General features: G+C 43.2%; 1 protein-coding gene across 5 annotated transcripts in view; it reads right to left on the reverse strand.

The window, feature by feature from the left end:
- Positions 1 to 27,015, reverse strand: part of MCC (MCC regulator of WNT signaling pathway) — a 387,038-nt gene that overhangs the window by 271,484 nt on the left and 88,539 nt on the right. Inside the window, exon 1 of one of the 5 annotated variants that reach the window (XM_061624201.1) lies at positions 7,131 to 7,751. The exons of the other annotated variants lie outside the window; for them this stretch is intronic. Coding sequence (XP_061480185.1) covers positions 7,131 to 7,328 — 198 coding nt within the window. The 5' untranslated portion in view covers positions 7,329 to 7,751. Of the gene's footprint in view, positions 1 to 7,130; positions 7,752 to 27,015 lie in introns of those variants that run through there. 5 annotated transcript variants of the gene reach the window in all.

Raw genomic sequence — 27,015 nt, forward strand, 5'->3', positions numbered from 1 at the left:
CCACACTCATGATCTGGAGCAAAACAGGGTTTTGGGAATTGCCCTTTCCCACTCCTCATGGAAGCTAATCCATCACTACAGAAACTGGCATCTCTCATCTACAAGGTTAATATTCAACAGAAGAATATTTTTCAATTTTTGTTACCCACAATTTATTGTCAATGCTTCTTCTCCCTCCAGCCCCATTCCTTTTACCAGGGAAGACCAACATTCAAAATCCCTAGAACTTTAGTAGACTTATTTTTCATATTGTTTCTTCATTTCTGAGTTCCCTTATCTTTACAAAACCAAATGGAAGAAAAAGAGTAGAAAGAGATATTCACACTTCTTACCATTCTTCTTTCTTTGGTTTTCACTGTCAGAACACAAAAGGAGAACTTTTCACACTGTTGTAAAAGGAATTGTGCCACTCAAAGTATTGAACATAGTTTGGTTTACAAGAACCACTATTTGGCAGAACCAAGTATGCACTCTAGAAGGGCAAAAGGACAAAACAAACAAACAACCACCAGTCACGCATTGCATGGGGTGCCCTCCCATTTTAAGCTATGAATCATTAGAAGTGCAGTCTGCACAGAGGAACTCACAGCAGTCAGATCATTGTCATGATATTCAGAAAGTTAGTAGTACTCTATGAGTGCCATGTACCATAATGTGATACATATGGGATCAAAAGCAGTTCCCTGCCCACTGTCTACAATAGTGAACAGTAACTAAAGCCCTATCACAAAAGACGTAACTCAATTACTACAGGTTCCCATCATGTTCTACCCTACATTCTGATCCTTTCATTTCCACTTAAAATGGTCACGTAACAGGCTGTAAGCATGTAAGAGCAGCCCTGCTGGATCAGATCAAAGGCCCTTCCAGTCCAGCATCCTGTTCTCACAGTGGCCAACCAGATGCACAGAGGAAGCCTACAAACAGGACATGAGTGCAACAGCATTCTCCACACCTGATTCCCAGCAACTGGTATTCAGAGGCATACTGCCCCCAACAGTGGAGGCAGAACATAGCAATCATGGCTAGTGGCCACTGAAAGCCTTAATCTTCAATGAATTTGTCTAACCCTTTTTAATGCCATCTAAGTTGATGCCAATTGCTACGTATTCTGGACTGAATTTCATAGTTTACTTCTTCATGCAGTGGATAGCTACTTTCTTTTGTCTGTCCTGAATCTTTCAACATTCAGCTTCACTGGATGGCCCCAGGTTCCAATATTATAAAAGGCACTCTTTCTCTGCATCATGCATAGTCTTATACCCCTCACATTTTTTCTAAACCAGAAAGCCTCCAAAGTTGTAATATTTTATCACAGTGGAGCTGTTCCAGCCACTCAATAGTTTAGGTTGCCCTTTTCTGAAGTTTTTGAAGCTCTGCAGTATCCTATTTGTGGTGAGGTGATCAGAACTGTACACACACCAAGTATTCCAAGAGTAGTTGCATCATAAGAGTTCTTTGAGTATTATGATAACTGCCAGTTTTATTTGCAATCCCTTTTCTAATGATTCCTGCCATGGCATTCATTTTTTCACAGCTGCTGCACACTGGGTTGACATCTTCATTATGCTATCTACTACAACTCCAAGGTCTTGTTTTTGGTCAGTCACTGCCAATTCAGACCCACGAGCGTATATGTGAAATTAGGATTTTTTGCCCCAATGTGCATCACTTTACATTTCATAAGGCTTACATTTCAAAAGAGGACCTGTCTTCTTATTCCACGACTGCTCAACATACTCAGGAGCCTCTGGTGAGGTACTTTATTTATTTAACAATAAATAAATTATATATAAAATGATTTTGAAAAACCTCTATGCAGTTTAAAAAACAAAATTAAAATAAAATAATAAATAAAATAAAATAATTAAATTTTAAAAAATCTTTGTCAAAAGATTGTTTGAAAGTCCAACCACGCAAGATCAACTCTATCTGTATGCTTCAACTCTATCTGTATGCTTGCTGACACTGTTAAATATGTTAGTGAGGCAGGACTTTGCCTTTCAGAAGCCATGCTGGTTCGGCTTCAGCAGGACTCGTTCCTGCTTCAGCAAGAGTAAAGAAGTGTGAGAGTTGGCTACTAAGGAGAAGAACTTTTCAGTGGTGGCACCCCCAACTATTGCTGTGGCGCAGCAACAGCAAGTACTCTTGGATGAAACAGATTATCTTGACCCGTTCCAGTCTGGGTTCAGGCCTGGTTATGGGACTGACTTGACCTTGGTCGCCCTGATAGATGACCTTTATCAGGAGAAGGACAGGGGCAGTGCAACCCTATTACTCTTGCTTGATCTCTCAGAGGCTTTTGATACCACTGACCATGGTATCCTTCTGGGCCAACTTGCTGAGATGGGTATCAGAGGCACTGTTTTACAGTGGTTCCGATCCTATTTCCAGGGTCGTTTTCAGATAATAGCATTAGGTGACTGTCTTTTGGCCCCCTGGCAGTTGTGCTATGGAGTGCCGCAGGGTACCATCTGGTCCCCCATGCTGTTTAACATCTATATGAAGCCCTTGGAAGTGGTCATCCGCAGATTTGGGGCAAGGTGTCAGCAGTACGCTGATGATACCCAGCTCTGTTTCTCTGTAACATCTGCATCAGGAGAGGCCATGCAAGCCCTGGACCTCTGCCTGGACTCGGTGGTGGGCTGAATGAGGGCTAATAAACTGAGACTGAATCCTAATCTGAGGAACTGTGGGTTGGTGGTTCCCGAGTTCGGATAATTGGTCAGTTACCTGCTTTTGATGGGATGTACTCCCTCTGAAAGAGCAGGTCCGTAGTATGGGTCCGTAGTCCTAGACCCATCTTTGTCACTAGAGCCCCAGGTGACCTCCGTGGTTAGGCTGGTAAGACAGCTGCGGCCATTTCTGGACCGGGATAGCCTGATCACTGTTGTCTGCACACTGGTAACCTCCAGGCTGGATTACTGTAATTTGCTCTATGTGGGGCTAACCTTGAGGTTTGTCCAGAAGTTACAGCTGGTGCAAAATGCGGCAGCGAAACTGCTCAACGGGGCAGGGTATTGCCAACATGTCACCCCGCTGCTGAAAGAATTGCACTGGCTGCCCATTTGCTACCGGGCCAAGTTCAAGGTTCTAGTTTTGGTGTACAAAGCCCTATACAGCTTGGGACCAGGATACCTGAAAGACCGTCTTATCCTTTATATACCCAGTCAATCACTGCGCTCTGAAGGTGAGGGTCTCCTGCAGGTACCATTTTATCAGGAGATCCGTTCTGCACAACATAGGAAACAGACCTTTAGTGTGGCAGCACCTACCTTGTGGAACTCCCTACCCTTAACTATCAGACAGGCGCCGTCTCTGTTATCTTTTCAGTGCGTATTGAAGACCTTTGCCTTTCAACAAGCCTTTTAGGTTGAGACCTTATCCCAGTCTGCTTCTGTGTTGGAATTGCTTTTTAATATGCTTTTAAACCTTTTTTTAAACAATATATTTTTAACCTTAAAAAAATGTCTTCAAAGCTTTTTTTAAAAAATGTTTTTAATATTGTTTTGTTTTAATATATTTTACTGTCTGTTTTTAAGATGTTTTAAAGTGTTTTTAGTGCTTTTGTTTGCTGCCCTGGGCTCCTGCTAGGAGGAAGGATGGGGTATAAATCAAATACATAAAGCTATGAAGTGCCCTCTTCAACTAAGCTCTCTGATCCTTTCGGCACAAACTGAAGACCATTATATTCTCTCAGAACTTCTAGAAGTATGTTTTGTACAATTTCAGGGGGAAATTATAGGGGAAAGCTGTGTAAGAAAAGTCAAAATCCTTTATTCCCAATATGTTTCTCTCTTGGGGGATATTATCTTTACAATTAAAATAATACAAGTGGATCTGCTCCCCAACTTTCAAAATTGATGTCCAGAGAACTGTTCTTCTATTAACATGTTTAACTTAAGAGAGTTTTGAAATGGATTTGAACAGAGCTTCTAAGATTTTCAAGAATTAGCGATGCTGTGTTTTTGCTAGTCAGCCTTTTGTTGTTATTTCTCCCTGCACATTTTCTGCATCCATTTGATCAGTTTTATTGCTTTGTAAATATATATTTGCCATATCAGAACAAGATTTATTTGCATCCAACCACTTTGGCTAACCCTACTGACATTCCTGATCATCCATACTAGGAGAGAGAAGTAGATGTATTCTGGCTGCAAGTAGCAAATACTCCTGCTTATCTCATGCGTAAATCAGGCTACTTGTACATAAAATGGGATTACTGTAAAAGAGACACTCAGTAAGACTCCGTAACCCTAGTAAGACTCCATAACCCTAGTAAAAGTCCAACTGCAGCCAGTTCCTTTAGTGTCTTTAATGACTGTGACGCTACTGTCTCCCGGTGGCCAAGTATATGTAATCAAAAGCTGCAAGAGAGCAAGCACATTGGAAAGGTGGGGGAGGGGGGAGATTGAGAGAAAATCAAAATTGAGAGAGCAGAGAGGTTAGGAAGCAGGAGGAGGAAAGGAGATACAACAGCCATTATGACAGAGCACCTCACATATTTCAATAAACCACAAAAACACCAAGCAAGAGAAAAAACAGACACATATAAGCCTAACATTACTACACCATTCGTAGATCACTGGTTTAGAACTAAGTGAGCCAACTGTATACATGAATTATTTGCTGCATATTCAACTACTGAAAAATTTGGGAAACAGTACAGATCATTACTTCCATATACAATCCCAGACATGTGTTTCCAGTACAGTAGGGCCCCACTCTTCAGTGTTCCACTTCTCGGCGTTCCGCTAATATGGCAGTATTCAATTACAGTAGGGCCCCACTCATAAGGCACTTTTTCTGCTTTTTCGGCGTTTTTGGGGCATTGGGCACCGTTTTATTGTCGGTGTTCCACTTTTCAGCGATTTTGCTTTTCAGCAGGGATCTGGAACCCAACTCGCCATATGAGTGGGGCCCTACTGTATTATATTGCTGGGAGAAACCACCATCACTGAACAAATACTCGGTGCTACAAAAAGTATCCTAAAATTGGGTTATAGCTAAAATGAAAAAAACCCAGAAATCTTGCTTATGATTTTGTGACATATTAGTTAATCATTATCTTCGTATCAATGATGCAACTCTTAAGCACTCATTTACAAAACAAGTACCAACAAACCCAGAATATAGTTGTAATATGGTTGCTTTTATTAAAAAAAATCAAAACCAACCCCAAACCAAACAACCACCTGATCTACTGCTCCAGAAATACATTGCTGGAGGGCTCTACATTGGCTTTAAATCCCAGTTCTGCTACTAGGGGACAACTTCTGTTTTCAACATTCATCCCAAGAGCTGGCACAACAGGCAGGACCTGTGCCAGAGCCACACAACTTACATGGCATGTCCAGGAATTTAACCATGCACATGTTAAGAAATATCACTTTTTAAGTTAGACCGACCTAGATAGCACTATCCTGCTAGCCAAACATAAGATTGTTTCATCTACAGCAGCATAACCACTGTTAGTGCCACCATAGCTAACACAATTTATGAAGAACGGACTGCACAACCATACTCCTAGAGAAGAACAAAGGCATGAAAAGTAACCATATTACTGGCCCATTTCTGGAGACAGAGGGTCCAGTAAATAATAGTTCAACAGAAAAGAAATCACAACACTAATGTAAGATAGAAACAGGGTCTTAGAAATAAATTTAATACAACGTACAAACAAGTTGAGGATTGCATCGCAAAAGACCTAACTTGGGCCCATCCACATTATAACAAGTTATTAGAAGTTCATTCATTCACAATTAAGGTCAGGCTTGAATGTTACCCACAACAGTTGCTATGCTGATGTTTTGTGGGGAGGGGGGTTTCAAAAAAAAAACTTCCAAGCGGTGTTGAGTCTTTCATCCTAAACAGGAGACACCTTGAATGAAAGCAATCAAGGAACCAGTATGCTGCATTCTATATAATAGCAGTGTTAAGCCGGGATAAGAGTTATGGCAAAGAATTCCGAAGCAGACTCCCGCCACTTATAAAACAGTGTCTGATGTCTTGCTGAATGTCCAGTTATCATTCAAGGCAATCGTTAAATTTTATCAGAAAATAAAGCCTTAATAATACAATACAGAAGTGTCACTGATTCTCAGCCATCCTCTCCTCCACCTCCCAGTCCCATTTCTTCTTCCTTTGTCCAGCTTTGACAGGACGCCCTTACATTTCAGATCTGTGTCTCAAAGTGAGTCTCTCTTTTCTAACTGCACAAATCCAGCAATCCTAACTCTATAAAACATCATCATACATGTAGCTTTCTTCCTTCTGTGGAAATAAATTTCTATGCCCACACTACAAAAACAAACAATCAAACCCAAAGCTGACTATTTAAAATATGATAATATCAATATGACATTAAAAATCTGTGTTCTGTGACAGATCTGAAAGAATCTCAGAGATGATATGCCCCACGGCATTTCAGTGGTTGCCAGATCTGGAGACTTACAATAATGCCTAGTCTGATTCTATAAGGGTTTACTTTGATTTAAGTCCCAGAGAGTTCAATGATACTTCTGAGTAAGCATGCATAAGGTTTGAGCCTTAGTCATAAATTATTAAAGGCACTCAGAAATCTGACAGCAAACAGAATATAAATTTGCAAAAATTACAATACATATTATAATTCTGGACATAAAAAAAACACAATACCCAGGACACATTCCTTTTGCCAGGTAAAATTATACATGTATTTCAGCTACGTTTGCCTTAATATAATCAACCATGTCACATGATTTCTTTCTGAAGCTGCTGTCTTAATATTTGTTTTCTATTCCCCATTCTAAATTAGCTGCCATCTGCTTGATTTCAACTGGGATCTACCTACTGCAGAAAGGAATGCTGTGTCGAAAACACTGCACTTGGGAGGTGGGGAGAGGATTTCTTGCAGCAGGATGTGGGGGAAGAGCCTCTGTATAGTTGCAATCATTTGCCCTTTACCACTTAATCCTTACAATTCAATCTCGGATCATTTCCTGGGTAGCACTGCAAGTCTGAACACGGTACATCCATCCATTGATGTTTAATTCAACTGCGTCCAGAGTGGATAACCCAAAAAGGGAGACACTGTAGTCAGAAAACAAAATCCAAGAAGCATGAAAAACAAGGACACGAAAGCAGCTTACCTCGCTCAGTTCTGCAGAGGAGTCATTTCCATATTTCATGGCAACTCCAGAATTCATGATTAGACTTTCCAGGGTTCGACTGCTTTCTATGGATTTTAAGGTTTCCAAGCTTTGCTCCGGAAGATTCAACACCCCCTTCGTTTCTGAGCTTTTCCTGTCTGGCACATTTTGCTCTAGACAGCCATTTTCACTCAACATTTAGAAAGCCTAAAAATTAACAAATGCTCAGGGTCTCCTAAAGAGAGGCCAAAAAGAAAAGAAAAAAAGCTGGTTGCCGTTTCACAAACAATCCATTGCTGCAAGATACTCGTTAAAACACTGCAGAGTGCACGGCCAGACAGAGCGCAGACAAGCTGTAACGATCTCCTGGCTACTAAAACTGCCTGGGAGAGCTGAGCTTCAGTTTTATGTCTTCATTCTCCCCTCTCAGCTAGATTGGAAAAGAACATCTCCCAAATGAGTTCAATGCAGTTGGAAATATTTTGGGAGCCCTACAAGCAGTCACAGCCACCATCCTACTCAGACCTCTGGTTAGATCCTGTCAGGAGGTGGCAGACAGAGCAGGACACAGACCTATCATGTTGTTCACTCTAAAGTTTCCCCTTCCAGGGAGCCTGGAGTTGGAAGTGGTTTATGATCAAACACAGCTGTCTTGCTGCTGGCTAAAGGGTGCATGGAAGAGGCGGTACCAAAGGGAGGAGGGACTGAAAGGATGGGAGGGGGGAATGAAGCAGAATACATGCTACAGAAGGCTCTCTTTGGAATTGTAAACATCTTTCCAGAGTTCTGTGTGCTAATTGCAAATTACTATGTTCCAAAGTACACAGCAAAATAAGCAACAAAAAAGTCACCTAGGTGACCTTGATGCAAGTTCCTTATTTCCAATTAAATGTACTTCCCTCTGTGATTCTGAAGGAGGCTGCCAAATAAAAATTTAACAAGTATTTAGGACAGATATTACCGGATTTTTCAAGTACTTCAATGCTGTTGTTTTCACTGGAAGGGAAGGCCTTTAACCCAAGTTTGAAAGACAGTGAAGTAAAACAAGCACTCCAAACTAGGAAACAGAAAATGTGAAATCTGCCTTCCATTCAGGACCACCAACGTCTACAGAAAGCACTTTACTGTTCTGAAAGCCTAAAGATGATGATTTCACAGTATTTTTTTTAAAACCAAGTTCAGAGATCTGACCATACTAGTTTACGGGTTTCATAAATTAGTCAGTTTTCTTCACCTTTCTTGACCAGGCTTCCTCACATGTATACCCCATCGCATGTACTCCTCTGTGCACCAAAAAAGGCATGAGCAAATGGTTTAAAATACCATGGTGGTCTTGAATCCACACATCATGCCACCCTTGTGTGCTTTCACTTCTAAAAATCAAACAAAGATCCAACTTGGTCATGAGCCTTGAAGATTATGAAGACCAAGGAAGATAATCACAAAAATGCAACCAAAAATGCAATAAAGTCATTAAATCTCAACTCTTCCTCTTCAAATTTGATTGCACTATTTATGTTGGCAATTTCTTTTGCTAAATTCACAGAATGGTTTACATAAAAGCAAAATATAAAAACAATTACAATATAGGGAAAACAAATTGAAATAATTTTATTGTACCAAAGGTGCAACACCCACAAAAACCAGTAAGGTCAGCATCATATATATTATTTTTCAAAAGATACAGTCACACACACCCAGCAGCAAGTGGCATCATAATGCTTTATGAAAAAAGTCATAAACATGGATGCGTCCCTCCTTTTGCTGGAGTCTAATGACAGGGTGAGAGCATCAACACTGAGGAACACAGTATAAGATCTTATCTTGAGCAAAAGAGTTTCACACACTTTTAATTTCCTGTAGACTATCACAAATCACCTTTGAAAAAAGACACACTGGATGGAAAGTTAAATCACTATAATACTGATTTGATGAAATGAAAAACTATAGCATTATTAGCTTCTACAGTTGTTTCCCATTACTACTTCCAGAGGGCTTTGACCAAAAGTAGTTTTAAAAGGATACTCACCATCACCACCCTAAATATGGTCACTTGTATGTAGGTGTTACCTATTTCTACGGAAATACTTAAGAGACCCAAATTATTTGTGTAAGTCGCAGAGGACTGAAAATGTTATCTGCATCAAACTGGTACAATCTGCACTTAGCAGTAGCTCTACAGGGAGGAAGCCAAAAAAACCCAATGTGCTAGCTAGTCACATGCAGAGATTTCAAGTGTGTACACAATGTCCAAACCTGGACTTAATCTTAAATGATGCCCAGGACCTGGTGTGATATGCAAGTGTTGTTGATAGTGATCATCGTGCTATCAAAATCAGCATATGTATAAATGGGCAATTGTCAAGAAAATCCAATAGTCACAATTGACTTCAAAAGAGGAAACTTCCCCAAAATTGTGGGATTCGTAAAAAGGAAATTGAAAGAGAAACTGAAGAGGATGAATCTCTCCAGAATGCTTAAGAGTTGTTTGAAACTCTTAAGTTTTAAACAACTCTGCTGGGAGGAAGGGCAGGATATAAATTAAATAATAAATAAATAAACAGTATTAGCTCATCTAGAACATATACCGCAGAGCAAGGCACCACCAGATCCAAGAGGACGCCAACGTGTTTAATGAGCAGAGTCAAAGAAACTATTACAGGCAGAAGGGCTTCCTTTAGAATATGGAAGTCTTGTCCAAATGAGGAAAACCAAAAGGACCATAAGCAAAGACACAGGGCAAATCCCTGTGCCTGAACTTTCACAGGAAGGAAGTATGAAGAACTGAGGTAAATAGTGGTGACAAGAGACAAAGTTCGAAGCCCTACTGACAAAATAAAAATGAACAAGTCACGAGGCATCCACCCAAAAGTTCTTAAAGAACTTAAATGTGAAATTGCTGATCTTCTAACAAAAATATGTAACTTGTCCCTAAAAACAGCCTCCACACCTGAGGACTGGAAATTACAGGCCAACTAATTTAACATCTGGTCCAGGAAAACTGGTGGAAAGTACTGTTAAAGACAGAATTACCAAACAGAGAGAAGTCTTGTTGAAGCAGAACCAACATGCCTTCTGCAAGGAAAATCCTGTCTCACTAATCTTTTAGAGTTCTTTGAGTATGTCAACAAGCATATGACATTACATACTTAGACTTTTAAAAGCTTTTGGCAAAGTACCTCACCAAAGACTCCTGAGAAAGGTTAGCAGTCATGGAATAAGAAGAGAGGTGCTCTTGTGGCTCAGAAACTGGTTAAGGAACAGGAAACAGAGTAGGAATAAATAGACAGGTCTCTCATTGGAGGGATGTAGTCAGTGGAGTCCCCAAGGATCAGTAGGAGCTGTGGTTTTTACTTTGTTGATAAATGATCTTGAGTAAGGTACTAAGCAGTGATGTAATCAAGCTGATTATATTGAATTGTTCAGGGTGGTTAAAACAACAACGGATTCCAAGGAGCTGCAAAAGGATCTCTCCAAATTGGGTGAATGGGCAGTGAAATGGCAAATCAAATTCAGTGAAAAGTGATACTCACTGGAGCAAAAAAATCCTAATTTCACATATACACTCATGGGGTCTGAACTGCCAGTGACTGATCAGGAATAAGACCTTGGGGTCATAACAGATAGCTCGATGAAAACGTCAACCAAGTGTGCAGCAGCTGTAAAAAAAACAAAATGCCATGCTAGGGATCATTAGAAAAGGGATTTAAAATAAAACTGCCAATATCATAATGCCATTATACACATTTATGATGAGACTCCCCCTTGGAATTCCATGTACTGTTCTGGTTGCCTCACCTCAAACAGGATATTGTAGAGCTGGAAAGATTCAGAAAAGGACAAGTAAAAAGATCAAGGGGCTGGAACATCTCCCCTACAAGGAAAGGTTACAACATTTGGGGATTTTTAGTTTAGAGAAAAGGCAAGTATCAGGGCACATGATACAGGTGTATAAAATTATGCACAGTGTGGAGAAAGTAGAGAGATACGGGCTCTCTCCCTCTCTCAACACTAAAACTCGTGGAAATCCAACCAAGCTGAATGATGGAATATTCTGAACGGACAAGAGAAAATACTTCATACAGTACATAGTTAACTAGGAAATGTGCTCCCACAACTGGTTCTCATGTTCAAAGGTTGTTCAATTGGTTGTCAACAGTATATCACACAAGATCATTATCTTCTAGAAATATGAATCATTCAGAGAGTGAAAATCAAATACTTGTCTTAACTAAAGAGAACCTTCTAGTTCAGAGTGGGATGATGGATGATGCTAGATTATGATGATGATGAAGTAGTACTCTTCATATGGAGCTCAAAGCCATAATTGCCATTTTTCTCTCTATTCACTCCCAACACAATTTATTCCATAATCTCTGCCACTGTTACTTTCTTCTAGAATCCTTGCTCTGGTTACTTTCACAATCATTATGCCTACAATTTCCTAGGAAAGATAAATACTATGTTGGGTCCATTTGTATTTTTACATCTAGTTAACTTCAACCCTTTAGCAAACTATGATAACTCAGTTTGCTTAAGTCCTTTGTTGCTTTAATTTTTCTTCCCTGTCCACTCCCTCAAAGCAAAACAAAACCCTGACTTTTGTCAAACCAGTACTATATGTACAGTACTGTATCCCTAGTTGGACTGTTATAAATTATGTACAATATGGCATCTAAAATCCTTTTGAGCAGAGGTGTTACTCAAGCTAAAGCAGTAACTGATGGTTGTATTCAATGTTAGTCATGGCCATTAATTGCAATGGGTCTACTCTGAGAACTTAGGTGGATATAATACTGAGCTTATACACGTCCAACAGATTCCCTGTATTTTTTATTTACCGTATATTCTGGCGTATAAGATGACTTTTTAACCCAGGAAAATCTTCTCAAAAGTTGGGGGTCGTCTTATACGCCCAGTCGTCTTATACGCCGGAATATACGGTAGTTATTTCGCAAGAGTGGGCATTGCTGGACTACAAATTTAAATGGAGCCACAGCCGCAGGCTTCAATGGTCGTCGTGGCGTAATTAACTGCCGCGGAGAAAGCCGGAGGGAGGGGGAGGCAGAGCAAGGGAAAGAGCCGCAGCCGCAGGCTCTGGGGCCGCCGAAATAGGCGGCGATAAAAGGGAGAGAGCGAGGCGGCGCGAGGCGGAGAGCCGCGATCGGAAGCTCTCGATTAGACTTGCGGCCGCCTGCTGAGCGAGGGAGAGTCGCAGCCGCGGTCTCCCGGAATCGCCGTTAGGATTGGCAGAGAGCAGTGGCTCCTGCGAGGCTAAACGAGGGCGGAGGAGTGCCGCTGGGCGAGAAGGAAAGCCGTAAGCTCCCTTAACAAAAGGAGACTAAGGCAGCCACCTTAGAGAGAGAGAACCGCAGCCGCGGTATCTCTGGGAGCCGTAGGCTAAAGTTCTGGGGGAAAGGATCAGGGAAGGGAGGGCCCCCCCCAAGGAATTCCCCAGGAACAACAAGACAAACAATGTCAAACACAAGACAGAGGGAAGGAAGAAACATAGGATAGACAGATAACAAAACCTTCACACTCTGGGAAACGAATACACAAACAAAAAACAAGAAACTTAGCTACGCTATCTGGAATAACAAACTTGTTCGATACGAAGGCAAGAATGGCATGTCATAAGCAGGGGTAGTCTTATACGGCGAGTATATCCCAAACTCTATATTTTAACTGGAAAAGTTGGGGGTCGTCTTATACGCCCAGTCGTCTTATACGCCGGAATATACGGTATTTATTACATTTATATCCCAGCTTTCTTCCCAGAATGGGCCAGGGTGGCAAACAAACAACAAAACACCAAAAACATATTTTAAAACATCTTTAAAAGCATCTGAAACACAATCCAACAAACATGAAGACTAGTAGCCACCAAAAAGACAACAGAGATGGTGTTTGTCTAATATTTAAGGGGAGGGAATTACAATGGGTAGATACCACTACACTAAAGGTCCATTTCCTACGTAGTGCAAAATGGACCTCCTGATAAGATGCTATCTGCAGGAGGCCATCAGCAGCAGAGCGCAGTAATCGACTAGGTATATAAGGGGTAAGACGATCTGTCAGGTATCCTGGTCCCAAGCATCTATAGGGCCTTGTACTCCAAAACAAGCACCTTGAACTTGGCCCGGCACCTAATGGGCAGCTAGTGCAATTCCTTCAGTAGTGAGGTGACATGCTGGTGATGTGCTGCCCCAGTTAGAGTTATGCCACCACATTTTGCACCAGCTGCAGCTTCTGGAACAGTCTCAAGGCAGTTCCACATAGAGTGCATTACAGAAACCCAGCCTGGAGGTTATCAGCACATGGGCAACAGCTATCAGGCTACCCCCAACCAGAAACGACTGCAGCTGCCTTACTAGTTGAAGCTACTAAGAGGCACCCTTAGCCAATGAGGTCACCTGGGCCTCTAGCAACAAAAAAGGATTCAGAAGCACCCCCAAAGTACAGACCTGCTATTTCAGACGGACTAAAACCCCATCCAAAGCAGGCAATTGACCAATTATCTGAACTTGGGAACCACCTATCCACAGTACACCTTGTTAGGGTTGAGTCAGTATACTGGCCCTCATCCAGCCCACCACCAAGTCCAGGCATTGATGCAGGTCTTGTACGGCCTCTCCTGCTTCAGATGTTACCGGGAAATAGAGCTGTGTATCATCAGCATACTGCTGACTTCTTGCCCCAGATCTACTAATGACTGCTCCCAATGGCTTCATATAGATGTTAAACAGAATTGGAGACAAGATGGTACCCTGGAGTACCCCACAGCACAACTGCCAGGGGGCCAAAAGACAATCACCCAATGCTATTCTCTGAAACCGACCCTGCAGATAGAATTGGAACCACTGTAAAACACCTATCTCACCAAGTTGGCTCAGAAGGATACCATGGTCAATAGTATCAAAAGCTGCTGAGAGATCAAGAAAGAATAACAGGGTCGCACTCCCCCTGTTCTTCTCCCAATAAAGGTCATCCAGAAGGGCTATCAAGGCTAATTCAGTCCCATAATCAAGCCTGAACCCAGATTAGAATGGGTCAAGATAATCTGTTTCATCCAAATGCAACTGATGCGTCACAGCCCTCTCGATCACCTCCCCTAAAAGGTATATAAACTAGGAGTTTATCTCTACAGTCCTCAAACACTCCACAGAGAAATAAGGATTTTGTTCTTTACTTGTAAGCAAATGACATCCTGTCTTCCTGGAGACTTTCCAGGTTTTTCAGGATATCTTCCTGATCCTAAGTGTATCATGACCTGGTGCCACCAAACAGGCATGCCATGTAGTCCCAGGACCCAATTCCCAACCAAGGGCATTTGATCCTGGCAAAATATCTCCCCCTGCCAAGGCTGAGCAAACCAACAACCAACAACAGCCCTGCAAGGTAGTAGGTAGACTGCCACCACCCCTTAATCTGATTAACCACTCTGAGTCGGGGGAAATTCAGAGCCCATAAATAGTTCTGCCAGGGATTCCCAAAGACAAGAGCCAAACAAGCACTCCTCGTCCTGGAGCCCCAAGCAAACCCCAAACACGGTAGTCAGTGGCCAAGGTATCATCTTCAGAGCCAAATTCCCCCTCCTGCAAAGAACACACATGGGTAAATAAGAAATAGCTTTACTGAGTAAAATATAGTGCACAATTATTAGCAGCAAAACATTTCCTTAAAACCCATACCCACCAGGGCTAGGTAAAAATACGAAGAGAGTTCAGACACAAAACAAAATAACAAAACTAAGTAACCTATTCTACTTACTGAAGAGGTGGTTGTTGCAAAGTCTCACCTATCCCCAGAGAGGCATAGCTTGGTTGGTGAAAGCAGTGTAACCCCACTCAGGTAACCACCCATCCAGATGGAACCCAGGGGAACAAAGACTATAGGTATCATCCACTATACTTAAGAAAAAGTCCCTAGTAACAGACCACTCTAGTCAGCCAATCAGGGGGCTTTCTTGTGAGGTAATGCTTCTTCAAGTCTTTGCGCCTAATCGGCACGTACTCATCCCTTTCCCAGGCCAAGCTGACCTTGGTACCAGGCTCCCATCAAATAACCAGGTGTCTTCTCACAGGCCTCTTAACTAACTGCAGCTGAGAAACTAAGCTAGGATTTTTCCACTCACAGAGGCCCCAACTCTGAACAAGATGAAATTTCCACAATTCTTTGCATCAGAGTCATGTTACATTCAACCATTCTGAACCAATCTGACAAGTTCTTGACAAAGTGATCTTACTTCCTAGATTTAAGCTCAGCCTGACTCATCAGTCTTTGCACCAACTGCCAGAAGAAGCCTTATCCTTCAATATGACCAATAATGTAGTCCCTGAGCCTACATTCAGATGAGTTTCTCTATTCATTTGTCAGATTTCAGACCTTTTCCCAAGGCTAATGACTGAACTAGATTCACCCTACATTCTAACACTAGACCTCACAGGACAGCACTGAAGTCTTGTTTTAATGCGGAAAGTAGAGATGCAAGAACAGTGCGGACAACGGAAAATAGATGCATGACTTAAGAAAGCAGCTTGATGAACTATATTCATAGTATCTGAAGGGCAACCATTAATCATGATGAAAAGCAAGTCCTCAGAGAGCCATCTGCTGGAGTAGAATATAGCTTTGCCTTAAAGTATCAAAATGGAAAAGAACTGCCTTCAAATTGATTCTGACTTATGGTGACCTTATAAATAGGGTTTTCATGGTAAGTGGTATTCAGATGTGGCTTACCGCTGCCTTCCTTTGAGGCTGAGAGGCAATAACTGGCCTAAGGTCACCCAATGAGCTTCATTGCTATGTGTGGATTCGAACCCTGGTCTCCCAGGTCATAGTTCAACACCCTAACCACTATGCCACACTACATGACTATAAAGAGAAATCAATAAAGGTCTTCAGTTTACATCATTAGGTACTATATTATTTATTAGATTTATTAGTCGCCCATCTGGCTGGTTGTCCAGCCACTCTGGGCGACGCACAGAATAAAAACATACAAATACATTAAAACATTAAAATCTCAACAGTAGTAATAAATCTAACCCACCCCAAAAGCCTGTCTGAAGAGCCAGGTCTTCAAGGCCTGGCGGAAGTTCATCATAGCAGGGACATGACGGAGATCATTTGGGAGAGAATTCCAGAGTGGGAGCCACAATAGAAAAAGCCCTCTCCCTAGTCCTCACCAGTCTAGCTGTTTTAACTGGTGGGATAGAGAGGAGGCCTTTTGAGGCTGATCTTGTTGCGCAGCATCCTTGATGAAGCTGGAGGTGCTCTTTCAGATAAACTGGGCCAAGACAGTATAGGATTTTAAAGGTCAAAACCAACACCATGAATTGGCCCCGGAAAATAACCGGCAACCAGTGCAACTCCTTCAGCACTGGAGTGATGTGATCTCGCTGGCGGCTGCCTTTGATCAGGCGAGCCGCCGCATTCTGTACCAGTTGCAGCTTCCAGACCGTTTTCAAGGGTAACCCCACGTAGAGGACATTAGAGTAGTCTAGGCGAGAGGAGACGAGGGCATGTACCACCGATGGGAGCAGATGGTTGGGAAGGTAGGGGCGCAGCCTCCGTATCAGATGGAGTTGATACAGCGCCGCCCAGCTCAAAGCCGAGACCTGAGCCTCCATGGACAGCTGGGAGTCGAGAATGACCCCCAGGCTGCGGACCTGGTCTTTCAGGGGCAATTGTACCCCATTGAGCACCAGGTCCACATCCCCCAACCTTCCCTTGTCTCCCACAAACAGTACCTCGGTTTTGTCAGGGTTCAGCCTCAGCTTATTCCTTTCCATCCAGCCACTCACTGACTCCAGGCACTAGGACAGGGTTTCTACAGCCAACCTCAGTGAGGACTTGAATGAGATATAGAGCTGTGTGTCATCCGCATACTGGTGACACTGCAGCACAAATCCTCTGATGATAGCCCCCAGCAGCTTTATATAGATGTTGAACAGCATCAGGGAGAGGATGGAGCCCTGTGGCACCCCACAAGTGAGAGGCCAAGGATCCAAAACCTCATTCCCCAATGCCACTTTCTGCTACCTCCCAGACAGGAAGGAACGGAACCACTGCAATACAGTGCCCCTTATACCTAACCTCTGCAGACGGTCCAGAAGGATACCATGGTTAACGGTATCAAAAGCTGCTGAGAGATCAAGGAGGACAAGGAAGGTGCATTCACCCCTATCCAGCGCCCTCCTCATATCATCCACCAAGGCGACCAAGGCAGTTTCAGTCCCATGTCCAGGCCTGAAGCCTGACTGAAATGGATCCAGATAATCCGCTTCCTCCAAGTGCACTTGCAACTGCTTCGTCATCACCCGCTCAACCGCCTTGCCCAAGAATGGCAGATTTGAGACTGGGCAAAAGTTGTTTAAATCTTGGGGATCCAAGGAGGGCTTCTTTAGAATCGGTTTTATTACTGCCTCCTTGAGAGCTGATGGCATCACCCCTCTTCCAGGGATGTATTTACCACCGCCTTGATCCCCTCGCCCAGTCTATCCTTGCAGCTCATAATGAGCCACGACGGGCAAGGATCGAGCAAGCAAGTGGTTGGCTTTAAGGCTGAAAGCAGCTTGTCCACTTCATCAGAAGGAAGAAGCCAAAACCGATCCCACGCCACCAGAGCACCACTGGCCGCCTCTGGTTCGCTCACAGTGCACAGAATAGCACTCTTAATCCGATCGATTTTATCCGCAAAGTGCTTTGCAAACTCATCACAGAAGGCCTTAACATATTACATCAGTTCTGGGGCAACTGGACCAACCAGGCTCCGGACCACTTGGAACAGCCTCCTGGGACAACATTCTGCGGACGCAATAGAGGCAGCATAAAAATCCTTCTTTGCTGCCCTTATCACCATATGGTAGGCTGCTGTAGCCGCTCTAACCCGTGTCCGATCGTCATCAGAGCGAGATTTCCGCCACCGGCGCTCTAGCCGTCTCACCTCCCACCTCAGAGTTTGCAACCGTGGAATATACCATGGTGCTGTCTGAGCTCTATTCAGGGGGAGAGGACATTTCGGAGCCACCCGGTCTAATGCCCCGGTGATTGCAGCATTCCACCCCTCACCAGGGTCTCAACCGAGTGCCCGTGTGCCTGCTCCAGAGAATCCCCAAGCGCATTCAGGAATCCATCTGGATCCATCAGACGCCTGGGGCAGACCATCCTAATGGGTCCTCTATCCCCTCGGAGGGTTTGTGGCACCTTCATCAAATAGTGATCTGACCATGACATGATGGATGTACCCCCAATTTTCAGATCACTTCCCTCCTCTCCCGAGACAAACACAAGGTCGAGAGCATGACCAGCTACATGGGTGGGCCCCGTTGGAATAAGGAGCAGCTCCCAGGAAGCCATGGTTTCCATGAAGTCCCGAGGCGCCCCTGTGAGGATGGCCTCCGAATGTACATTGAAGTCCCCCAACACCAACAAGTTTGGGGACTGTGCACGCACATCCGAGACCACCTCCAGCACCTCAGTCAGGGAGTCAGTCATGCAGCGGGGTGGATGGTACACGAGCAGAATCCCTGCTGTGCATACAGGAACCCAGCCAGACACATGGCCGCAAGTATAGGAGCAGCGGCCTCATCCAGCCAGGTTTCTGTAATACACGCCAGATATGCATTATGTTTAGCCAAAATCAAGTCCAACATGCCTAAAATGATACCTACTTTTTACTCAGTTTAATTAATGTGTATTAACAGTTCACTAGAAATCTAAATAATTAAATACAAATTAACGTTAATTATGACGTATGCATATTTGAAATGGGTTCAGCATTTCAATGTGGCAATTGCTAATGTCATCAACGCAATTTAAGACTGCACTCTTCACAGTCACATACAAGATTAGGCATTCAGTTTATTGTAAATTTTACTGAACTCTGTCGAAGCAATCAACAATGCAATTAGAGCATATTCCAACACTTATAACACATGTGCTAACATCAACGGCTTATACTTCTAGGGCTAGTTTTCTGATCAGCAAAGGTCGGGGGGTGGGGAACACCAACAGCAATCACATGCATTCACCATTTTTTTTCTTTTAGTGGGATCTGTTTTTTATTCAAACGAAACTCAGAGAAGCTCCATATACTCAATGCAGTGGCCACTTTATCATTCTTAGTCTTACTGAAGCGGAATGTCCACAGGGTGTAAATAGATAAGAAGTCACAGGAAAAGAGGATCTCTCCCAATTAGAGAAACCCTACCCTTTGTGTATAGGGTTATAAACCCTTACAAGATGCACATCAGTTATGAAAGGGCAACATGTGCATTTTATGGAGTTTTTCCAACAGTAGGGGTTTAATCCTTTCCTGATTACCCCTTGCAAGTATTTTGAAAGGAAAAGCTGCAGATTCATTGTCCCTCCTGATTAAAGGCCATGTTGTCCTATATTGGCTCTCAACAGAAGATAATCCTCAAACATGAATGGTTTAGAAAATAAAATATAACTAAAGTTGGATAATTGGTAGAACAGAATAGAAAAGTAAAATATAACAGAGATGGGAAATCCCATTACTGTAGATTCACTGCACTTAGTTTCCTAACTACTGTGGCACACTTCAAATATGAAATCTGCTTAAAATGTTGTGTTTGCCTACGTTAATCTCCTTCACAGTTGGCATTAGTTTCCTTTTCCAATATTTCATGCCACCAAACCATTTACTAATTTATTAAAATCAGCCTGTCCAGTTTTCATCATTTCATTGTCAAATATCTGATATCCACTGCAACACCACCTGTTGCAACAGTGCCTCAAAAAATAAGGAAGGCTGGGAAAGCACTTTCTAAAGAAAAAGCATGCTTGTTCAGTCCTCTTGTAAGGTTGTAAAAACAATTTGTTCCTTACATTGTTTTGTTCGCATCTTACCCTTTCATCACTTAAAATTTGTCTTTTTTGTGTAGTACAATTATTATCTATTAGGTTTTGTCAGATTCTCAGAGTGTCAAGTTTGATGTATTTTAGTGACTTCATCATTCTTTTGTCCCCTTTTTATCACACTTAAAAAAGTTCATCATATTGTCAGTTTCCCCCTTCAGTTACTGCCTGGCACAATAGAAAACACAACACAGTGTAATAGCTCTCTGGATATGCAGACTCTTTACACCATATATTGTACAAGTAGGTGGTATTCAACCCTAGTCCTACTCAGAGTAAACCCATTGAAAGTGATGGAGATGACAAACAGGTTCATTCATTTAAATGGGTCTATTATGAGTAGGACTAGTGCTGAATACAACCCTATATTTATATGCAGTTTTGATAATTAAAACACACTGCCACCAAAACACATTTATCAGGATTCCACTATGCTCCAAAATAAAGAAGAAATACAAACTTGGACATAGTTCAGGAAAAGCAAAACCGAAGAAGCAGGTGCATGGATAAGATTTAGCCCTCCACACCACTGTTGTCCTCAAGTGCAACCCTTTACTTTCTCCTGTGTAAGTTAAGGCTGGCATTCAGTCTTATGGGGAAATTTGCACTATGCATTGAAAAAAATGTTGCCATGAAGACACATCCTGTTTTCTACTTGGATGATAGGCGGATTTGCCTTCACTGGAAGGAGTCTTCCAGGAGCCTGTGGCCACATTCACACCATACATTTATTCCACTATTATTCCATTTTAAACTATCATGGTTTTGAGAAGGGTGCTGAGAGTTGCTAGGAGACCTCTATTCCTCTCACAGAGCTGCAATTCCCAGAGTTTTCTGGGAAGAGGGACTGAGTATTAGTCACTCTGACAAGTGTAGCTCTGTGAGGAGGATAGAAGTCTCCTAACAACTCTCAGCACCCTTCACAAACTACACTTTCCATGATTCTATGGGGGAAGCCATGACTGTTTAAAATGGAATAATAGTGGAATAAATGCATACCATGAATGTGACCTGTAATAAATGCACACAAAGCCATGTGTGGGGTGCACGTGGGGTGAATTCTGTGCATAAGAAGAGCTCTGCCTGATCATGGCCTCTCACAATGACAGGCATTTAGCCTATTTACAAATAGTTTACTTATAAAGTTTTATATTTGCAATGGAAACATGAAATACAATTGGAAACAGACCTTACAACCAGCATTCTACTTTTATGTAATACATTAAAACCCTCTTCATGAGCACATAATCATATCAATCTTCTTTTTCATCTTTTAATCTAGTCAATTTCCTGAAAGAGAATTTCAGAATTATACAGCCACAAGAGTGGCTGTATACTATAGCAAGCATGGATTTTTCACATTCCACAATGTTAAATTGAAAATACCCCCGCATGCCATTCTGATGCTTCCCATAAGCTCATTTCAAAACAAAACCTTACAAAACGTATAGTCTTGAACTCAGAAACGCTTGCTTAACAACCCTCACAATTTTCATGGCGATACACAAAACAGTCAGAGAGAATCGAGCGTTCAAAGTCTGAAAAGAGAGAGAGAGAAAAACAGACCCCTTTTGGACTTTTTTCTCATAATTTGTTGAAATTAATTAAAAATCAGCCATGTTCACAGAGTACCTGTAATCCTAATACTGACCTTGCCCCATACTCTGACCTTAATCTTCTGCAGTGTACAAGTTAAAAAATTGCCTGGCTGATTTTTAATTAATTTAAGAAATTTTGGCTGGAAGCCAATGATAAGAGAGGACATGCTCAGTAAGGACCAACTGTCAGTGTTCAAAAAGCCTCACAGCTGCTGCACTTGGCTAATCAGGGGGCCACACCCACACCAGACTTCGATTTGTGCATGTTACCAAATTCTTCCAAGCTACACAGGAAGTGGATTGGACTGTGAAAGACCAACCCAAATTGTGTTTGCATTTTGACAACTTTGTAGGGCGGTCCAATATCTCAGAGAGGAGGTCAGGTCTCCCCTGGTACATTCACTATAGCTGCCCAATTTCCCTGCTTTGTAAAGTTTGATAGAAATATCTGTGGGCTATAGGTACATTCTTAAACCGCAAGGTTTTTTGCCTATTAGTGAATTTGCCATAATTTCTCTGCAAGTTTGTTAAATTTCAGCCATACATATACTTTTTCAGCTAATGAAACTTCCTTTCTCTCCTCCAGAAATTCTACAGTGCACTTTCTAATTTCCCCTGTCCTTTTTTCAGAATCCTTCCACCAGAAAAATCCCATACAATCCGAACACAAAACTTAAAACACAAAAATATAAAGACCCGCACACAAGAAACAGAGGGTTACTTCCTACCTTAAATATTTTCTCTCCTTCCTCACAATATTTCAGGGTCTGACCTATTATGCTCTGCCTTCAGAAATAATAATAATGCTACCTGATATTTATATGAAGTGCTTCCTAAGCTTGCAGAGCACTTGGCATACACTGTCTCAGTATTCCTTTTCACAACCCCATAGTCAGTGGATGGTTTCCAACTGGTATCACTCCACAAATGGAAATTAGAGGTTGCTTTTCTGCAATTTATTTATTTATTTACTTAATTTATATCTTATATCAATTTTCCATCTTCCTCCCTGCTCCAGAAAGTCTCCCAACCTTCCAGAACAGATTTGGGGGGAGAGCACAGAGGAAAGGAGGAACTGCCAAAAATTGCCTTTCTCCCTGTTCAAGTGGCAGATGCCTTTCGTTAGCAGAGTAACGCCAACTGGATACTATCCAATATTATAGTCTTCACAGAAAACATAGGGAGCACAGGCTCAGTGGCTTGCAGAAAGTGGCCCAGAGAACTGACCACTGAAGAGACTTGAACTGGGGACATCCTGGCTATATTTTATTTATGTATTTATTATTTGATTTATATTCCGTCCTTCCTCTCAGCAGGAGCCCAGGGCAGCAAACAAAAGCACTAAAACACTTTAAAACATCATAAAAACAGACCTTAAAATGTATTAAAACAAAACAACTTTAAAAATATTTTAAAGCCTTAAAAACATCTTAAATAAAAAGGTTTTTAAAAAAACATATTGTTTAGAAAAAGAAAAAAATGTCTAAAAAAATATTAAAAAGCAATTCCAACACAGACGCAGACTGGGATAAGGTCTCAACTTAAAAGCCTTGCTGAAAGAGGAAAGTCTTCAATAGGCACCGAAAAAATAACAGAGATGGCGCCTGTCTAATATTTAAGAGGAGGGAATTCCAAAGGGTAGGTGCCGCCACACTAAAGGTCCGTTTCCTATGTTGTGCAGAACGCACCTCCTAAGATGGTATCTTCAGGAGGCCATCATCGGCAGAGCACAGTGATCGACTGGGTATATAAGGCAACCTGTATAGGGCTTTGTACACCAAAACTAGAACCTTGAAATTGGCCCAGTATCAAATAGGCAGCCAGCGCAATTCTTTCAGCAGCGGGGTGATATGTTGGCAATACCCTGCCCGAGTGAGCAGTCTTGCTGCCGCATTTTGCACCAGCTGCAACCTCCAGACCATTACAGTAATCCAGCCTGGAGGTTACCAGTGCGTGGACAACAGTGGTCAGACTATCCTGGTCCAGAAATGGCCGCAGCTGTCTTATCAGCCGAAGCTGGTAAAAGGCACTCCTAGCCACGGAGGTCACCTGAGCCTCTAGTGACAAAGATGGATCTAGAAGCACCCCCACGCTATGAACCTCCTCTTTCAGAGGGAGTACTACCCCATTCAAAGCAGGCAACTGACCAATCATCTGAACTTGGGAACCACCAACCCACAGCGCCTCCATCTTGCTAGTATTCAGACTCAATTTATTGGTCCTCATCCAGCCCACCACCGAGTCCAGGCACCATTCCAGGGCTTGCACGGCCTCTCCTGATTCAGATGCTACAAAGAAATAGAGCTGAGTATCGTCAGCATACCGCTGACACCTCGCCCCAAATCTCCTGATGACCACTTCCAAGGGCTTCATATAGATGTTAAACAGCATGGGGGACAAGATGGTACCCTGCGGCACTCAACAGCACAACTGTCAGGGGGCCAAAAGACAGTCACCTAATGCTAAGAGTAATGCTGAGAGTGACCTTGGAAATAGGATCGGAACCACTGTAAAACAGTGCCTCCAATACCCATCTCACCAAGGTGGCCCAGAAGGATACCATTGGCAGTGGTATCAAAAGCCGCTGAGAGATCAAGTAAGAACAACAGGGTCGCGCTCCCCCTGTCCTTCTCCCAATAAAGGTCATCCATCAGGGCGACCAAGGCCGATTCAGTCGCATAACCAGGCCTGAACCCAGACTGGGATGGGTCAGGATATTCTGTTTCATCCAAGAGGACTTGAAATTGCTGCACCACAACCCTCTCAATCACCTTCCCTAAAAAGGGGGTATTTGCAACTGGTCGGTAGTTGTCCCAAACCAATGGGTCCAGGGTGGGCTTTTTCAGGAGTGGTCAGATCACCACCTCTTTCAAGGTGGCTGGAACCACTCCCTCCCACAATGATGCATTGACCATACCCTGGATCCACTCAGTCAAACCCCCTCGGCAAGCTTTAATAAGCCAAGAAGAGCAAGGGTCCAGAGGACACGTTGCTGTCCGCATCATCGCAAGTACCTCGTCTACATCATCAGGCCGCATCAACTGAAACCGTTCCCAAGAAGTTGCAGCAGACGTTGCACTGGACACCTCATTGGGGACTACAGTAGATGTGGATGGGGCACCAAGACTGCTAAGGAGGCAAGCAACTTTACCCTCAAAGTGCCTTGCAAACAATTCACAGTGGGCCTCCAAAGGGTCTAAAACTACATTTCCTGGAATTGATGTCAACAGACTCCTGAGAATACGGAAAAGCTCCACTGGACGGCTACTTGAGGATGCGATGGAGGCAGATTAGTGGACCTTCTTCACTCCCCTCACCACCACACTGTAGGTATGGTTATGTTTTACTCATGCCCAATCAGCCTCACAGCACATCTTTCGCCACCTGCGCTCTAGCCATCGTCCAGGCCTTCATTGCCCTTAGCTCACTGGTATACGAAGAGGCAAATTGGGCTCCACAATGCTGGAGAGAGCGCTCGGGGCAACCGTGACAAGAGCCCGACGTGCCTCGCTGTTCCACAGTGTGACAAGGGCTTCAACAGGGTCACCTGCTCTATCAACTGGGAACTCCCCCAGGGGATTCAGGAATCCTGTGGATTCCATTAGGCTCCTGGGGTGGACCATTTTAATCCGTCCACCACCCCTGCAGGGAAGGATTGGAGCCATACCTCTAAACTTCACCAGGAAGTGATCTGACCATGACAATGGGGTGCCATCCACCACCACCCATCTCCAGACCACCCCTTCCTCCATCTGGAGCAAAAACCAAGTTGAGGATGTGCCCTGCCCTGTGCACTGGGACAGTGACAACTTGAGACAACCCCATGTTCATCATGGAGGCAATGAAGTCCCGAGCTACAGGCAGCCTCAGTGTGCACATTGAAATCACCCAGCACTATCGTTCTGGGCTCCTCCAACACCACAGCCGAGATGGCCTCCGCCATCTCAGAGAGAGAAGCTGCTGGGCAGCAGGGTCGATGGTACACCAGCAGCAACCCTAGTTTCCTGTCTCCTTTGCCCGACACCAGATGCAGGCCCTCATAGCCAGCTCCAAGACAGAGTGGTTTCCTGGTGACCGTGATGGAAGTTCTGTAGACCACAGCAACTCCTCCTCCCCATCCCTGCAGCCTTTGCTGGTGTTGCACCGAGTATTCAGGTGGGCAAAGCTGGGTCAGATCAACTCCTCCCAGCTCACCCACCCAGGTCTCAGTAATGCACACCAAATCGGCACCATCCACAATCAAATCATGGATGTGAGTGGTCTTATTGTGTACCAATCTGGCATTGAACAACATACACAGGCCAGTGGGCATAGCAGATGAGCAACAAGGAACCCATCCATGAGAGGAGTGGCAGCAAGGAACAAGGCACAGATAGCCTTGCCCTCATCTTCTATGGTTATTCACCACATCCCCATGGCTATATCTCCCTCTATCCATGATCACTGAAATTGGGGTGGCATCACTCATGTTCCTCCGTACTAAGACTCCTCCTAAACACCTGATATGGACTCAACACGAGGCCACCAACAAAACCCACCACAGCCAATTATCGCAGTAGGCCTCTGCGGGAATTGGGAACAGTCATACCCATTCAAACTTGTTCACACAGGGCCCATCTACTCTCCCACCTGTCTTGCACCCAAGGAAGGCCAGCCTTCTGTCAGTTACAGACTCTCACTCTGAAGGCATCTGGTGACTTTCTCCTATCATTCAGTCCACTGCACAGGCTTTCACCCTGTGCAGGAACTACACATGCACCACACGCCCTCCCCACCACCAATCTCCTCTAGACTGGTTTAACAGAAAACAAGTTTTAAAAAAAGGTAATATATCAATAAGCGACATCCGTCTGATGATGATGATTCACTCCAAATATTTCATAATCCTCAAGCACACGAAAAGGACAGTTATTCTTTCATAGTATTATCCTCACAAAGGTGTCCTTTAGAATGATGTTGGTATGCTGCTAGTTGGACCCATGCAATCAAACCCTGTGCAAGTGGCTGGTTCATTTAAGCACACTTTCAGCCATGTAGATAAGTGGTTCCCATGCAGCTAGAATAACATATAAAGGGCACCTCCCTTGCATGATTTCACCAATGATGTCTCAACTCCTCCCCCGATGCGCTCTCTCTCTCCCTTACTTTCACCACATGAATTGTTAGGTCTTCAAGTCACAGAAATTTGTTTAGTGTCTGTTCCAGAAAATACACTGCACTTAAGGATCCAAGCATAACAAAATAATCACCCTTCTTTTGAGCAAAAGCAAACAAGTACTCCCCCCTTTGTTTAAACGTGCATTGGATGTGATTTAAATGTGTAGTGTGGATCTGCCATCTCTTGTAGAACACAAACTACAGTTTCTTGTTTGCAATGCAAACAAATGAAGTTCATCCTTTCC

The sequence above is a fragment of the Rhineura floridana genome, chromosome 1 (genome assembly GCF_030035675.1).
Source record: "Rhineura floridana isolate rRhiFlo1 chromosome 1, rRhiFlo1.hap2, whole genome shotgun sequence".
Lineage (NCBI taxonomy): Eukaryota > Metazoa > Chordata > Lepidosauria > Squamata > Rhineuridae > Rhineura > Rhineura floridana.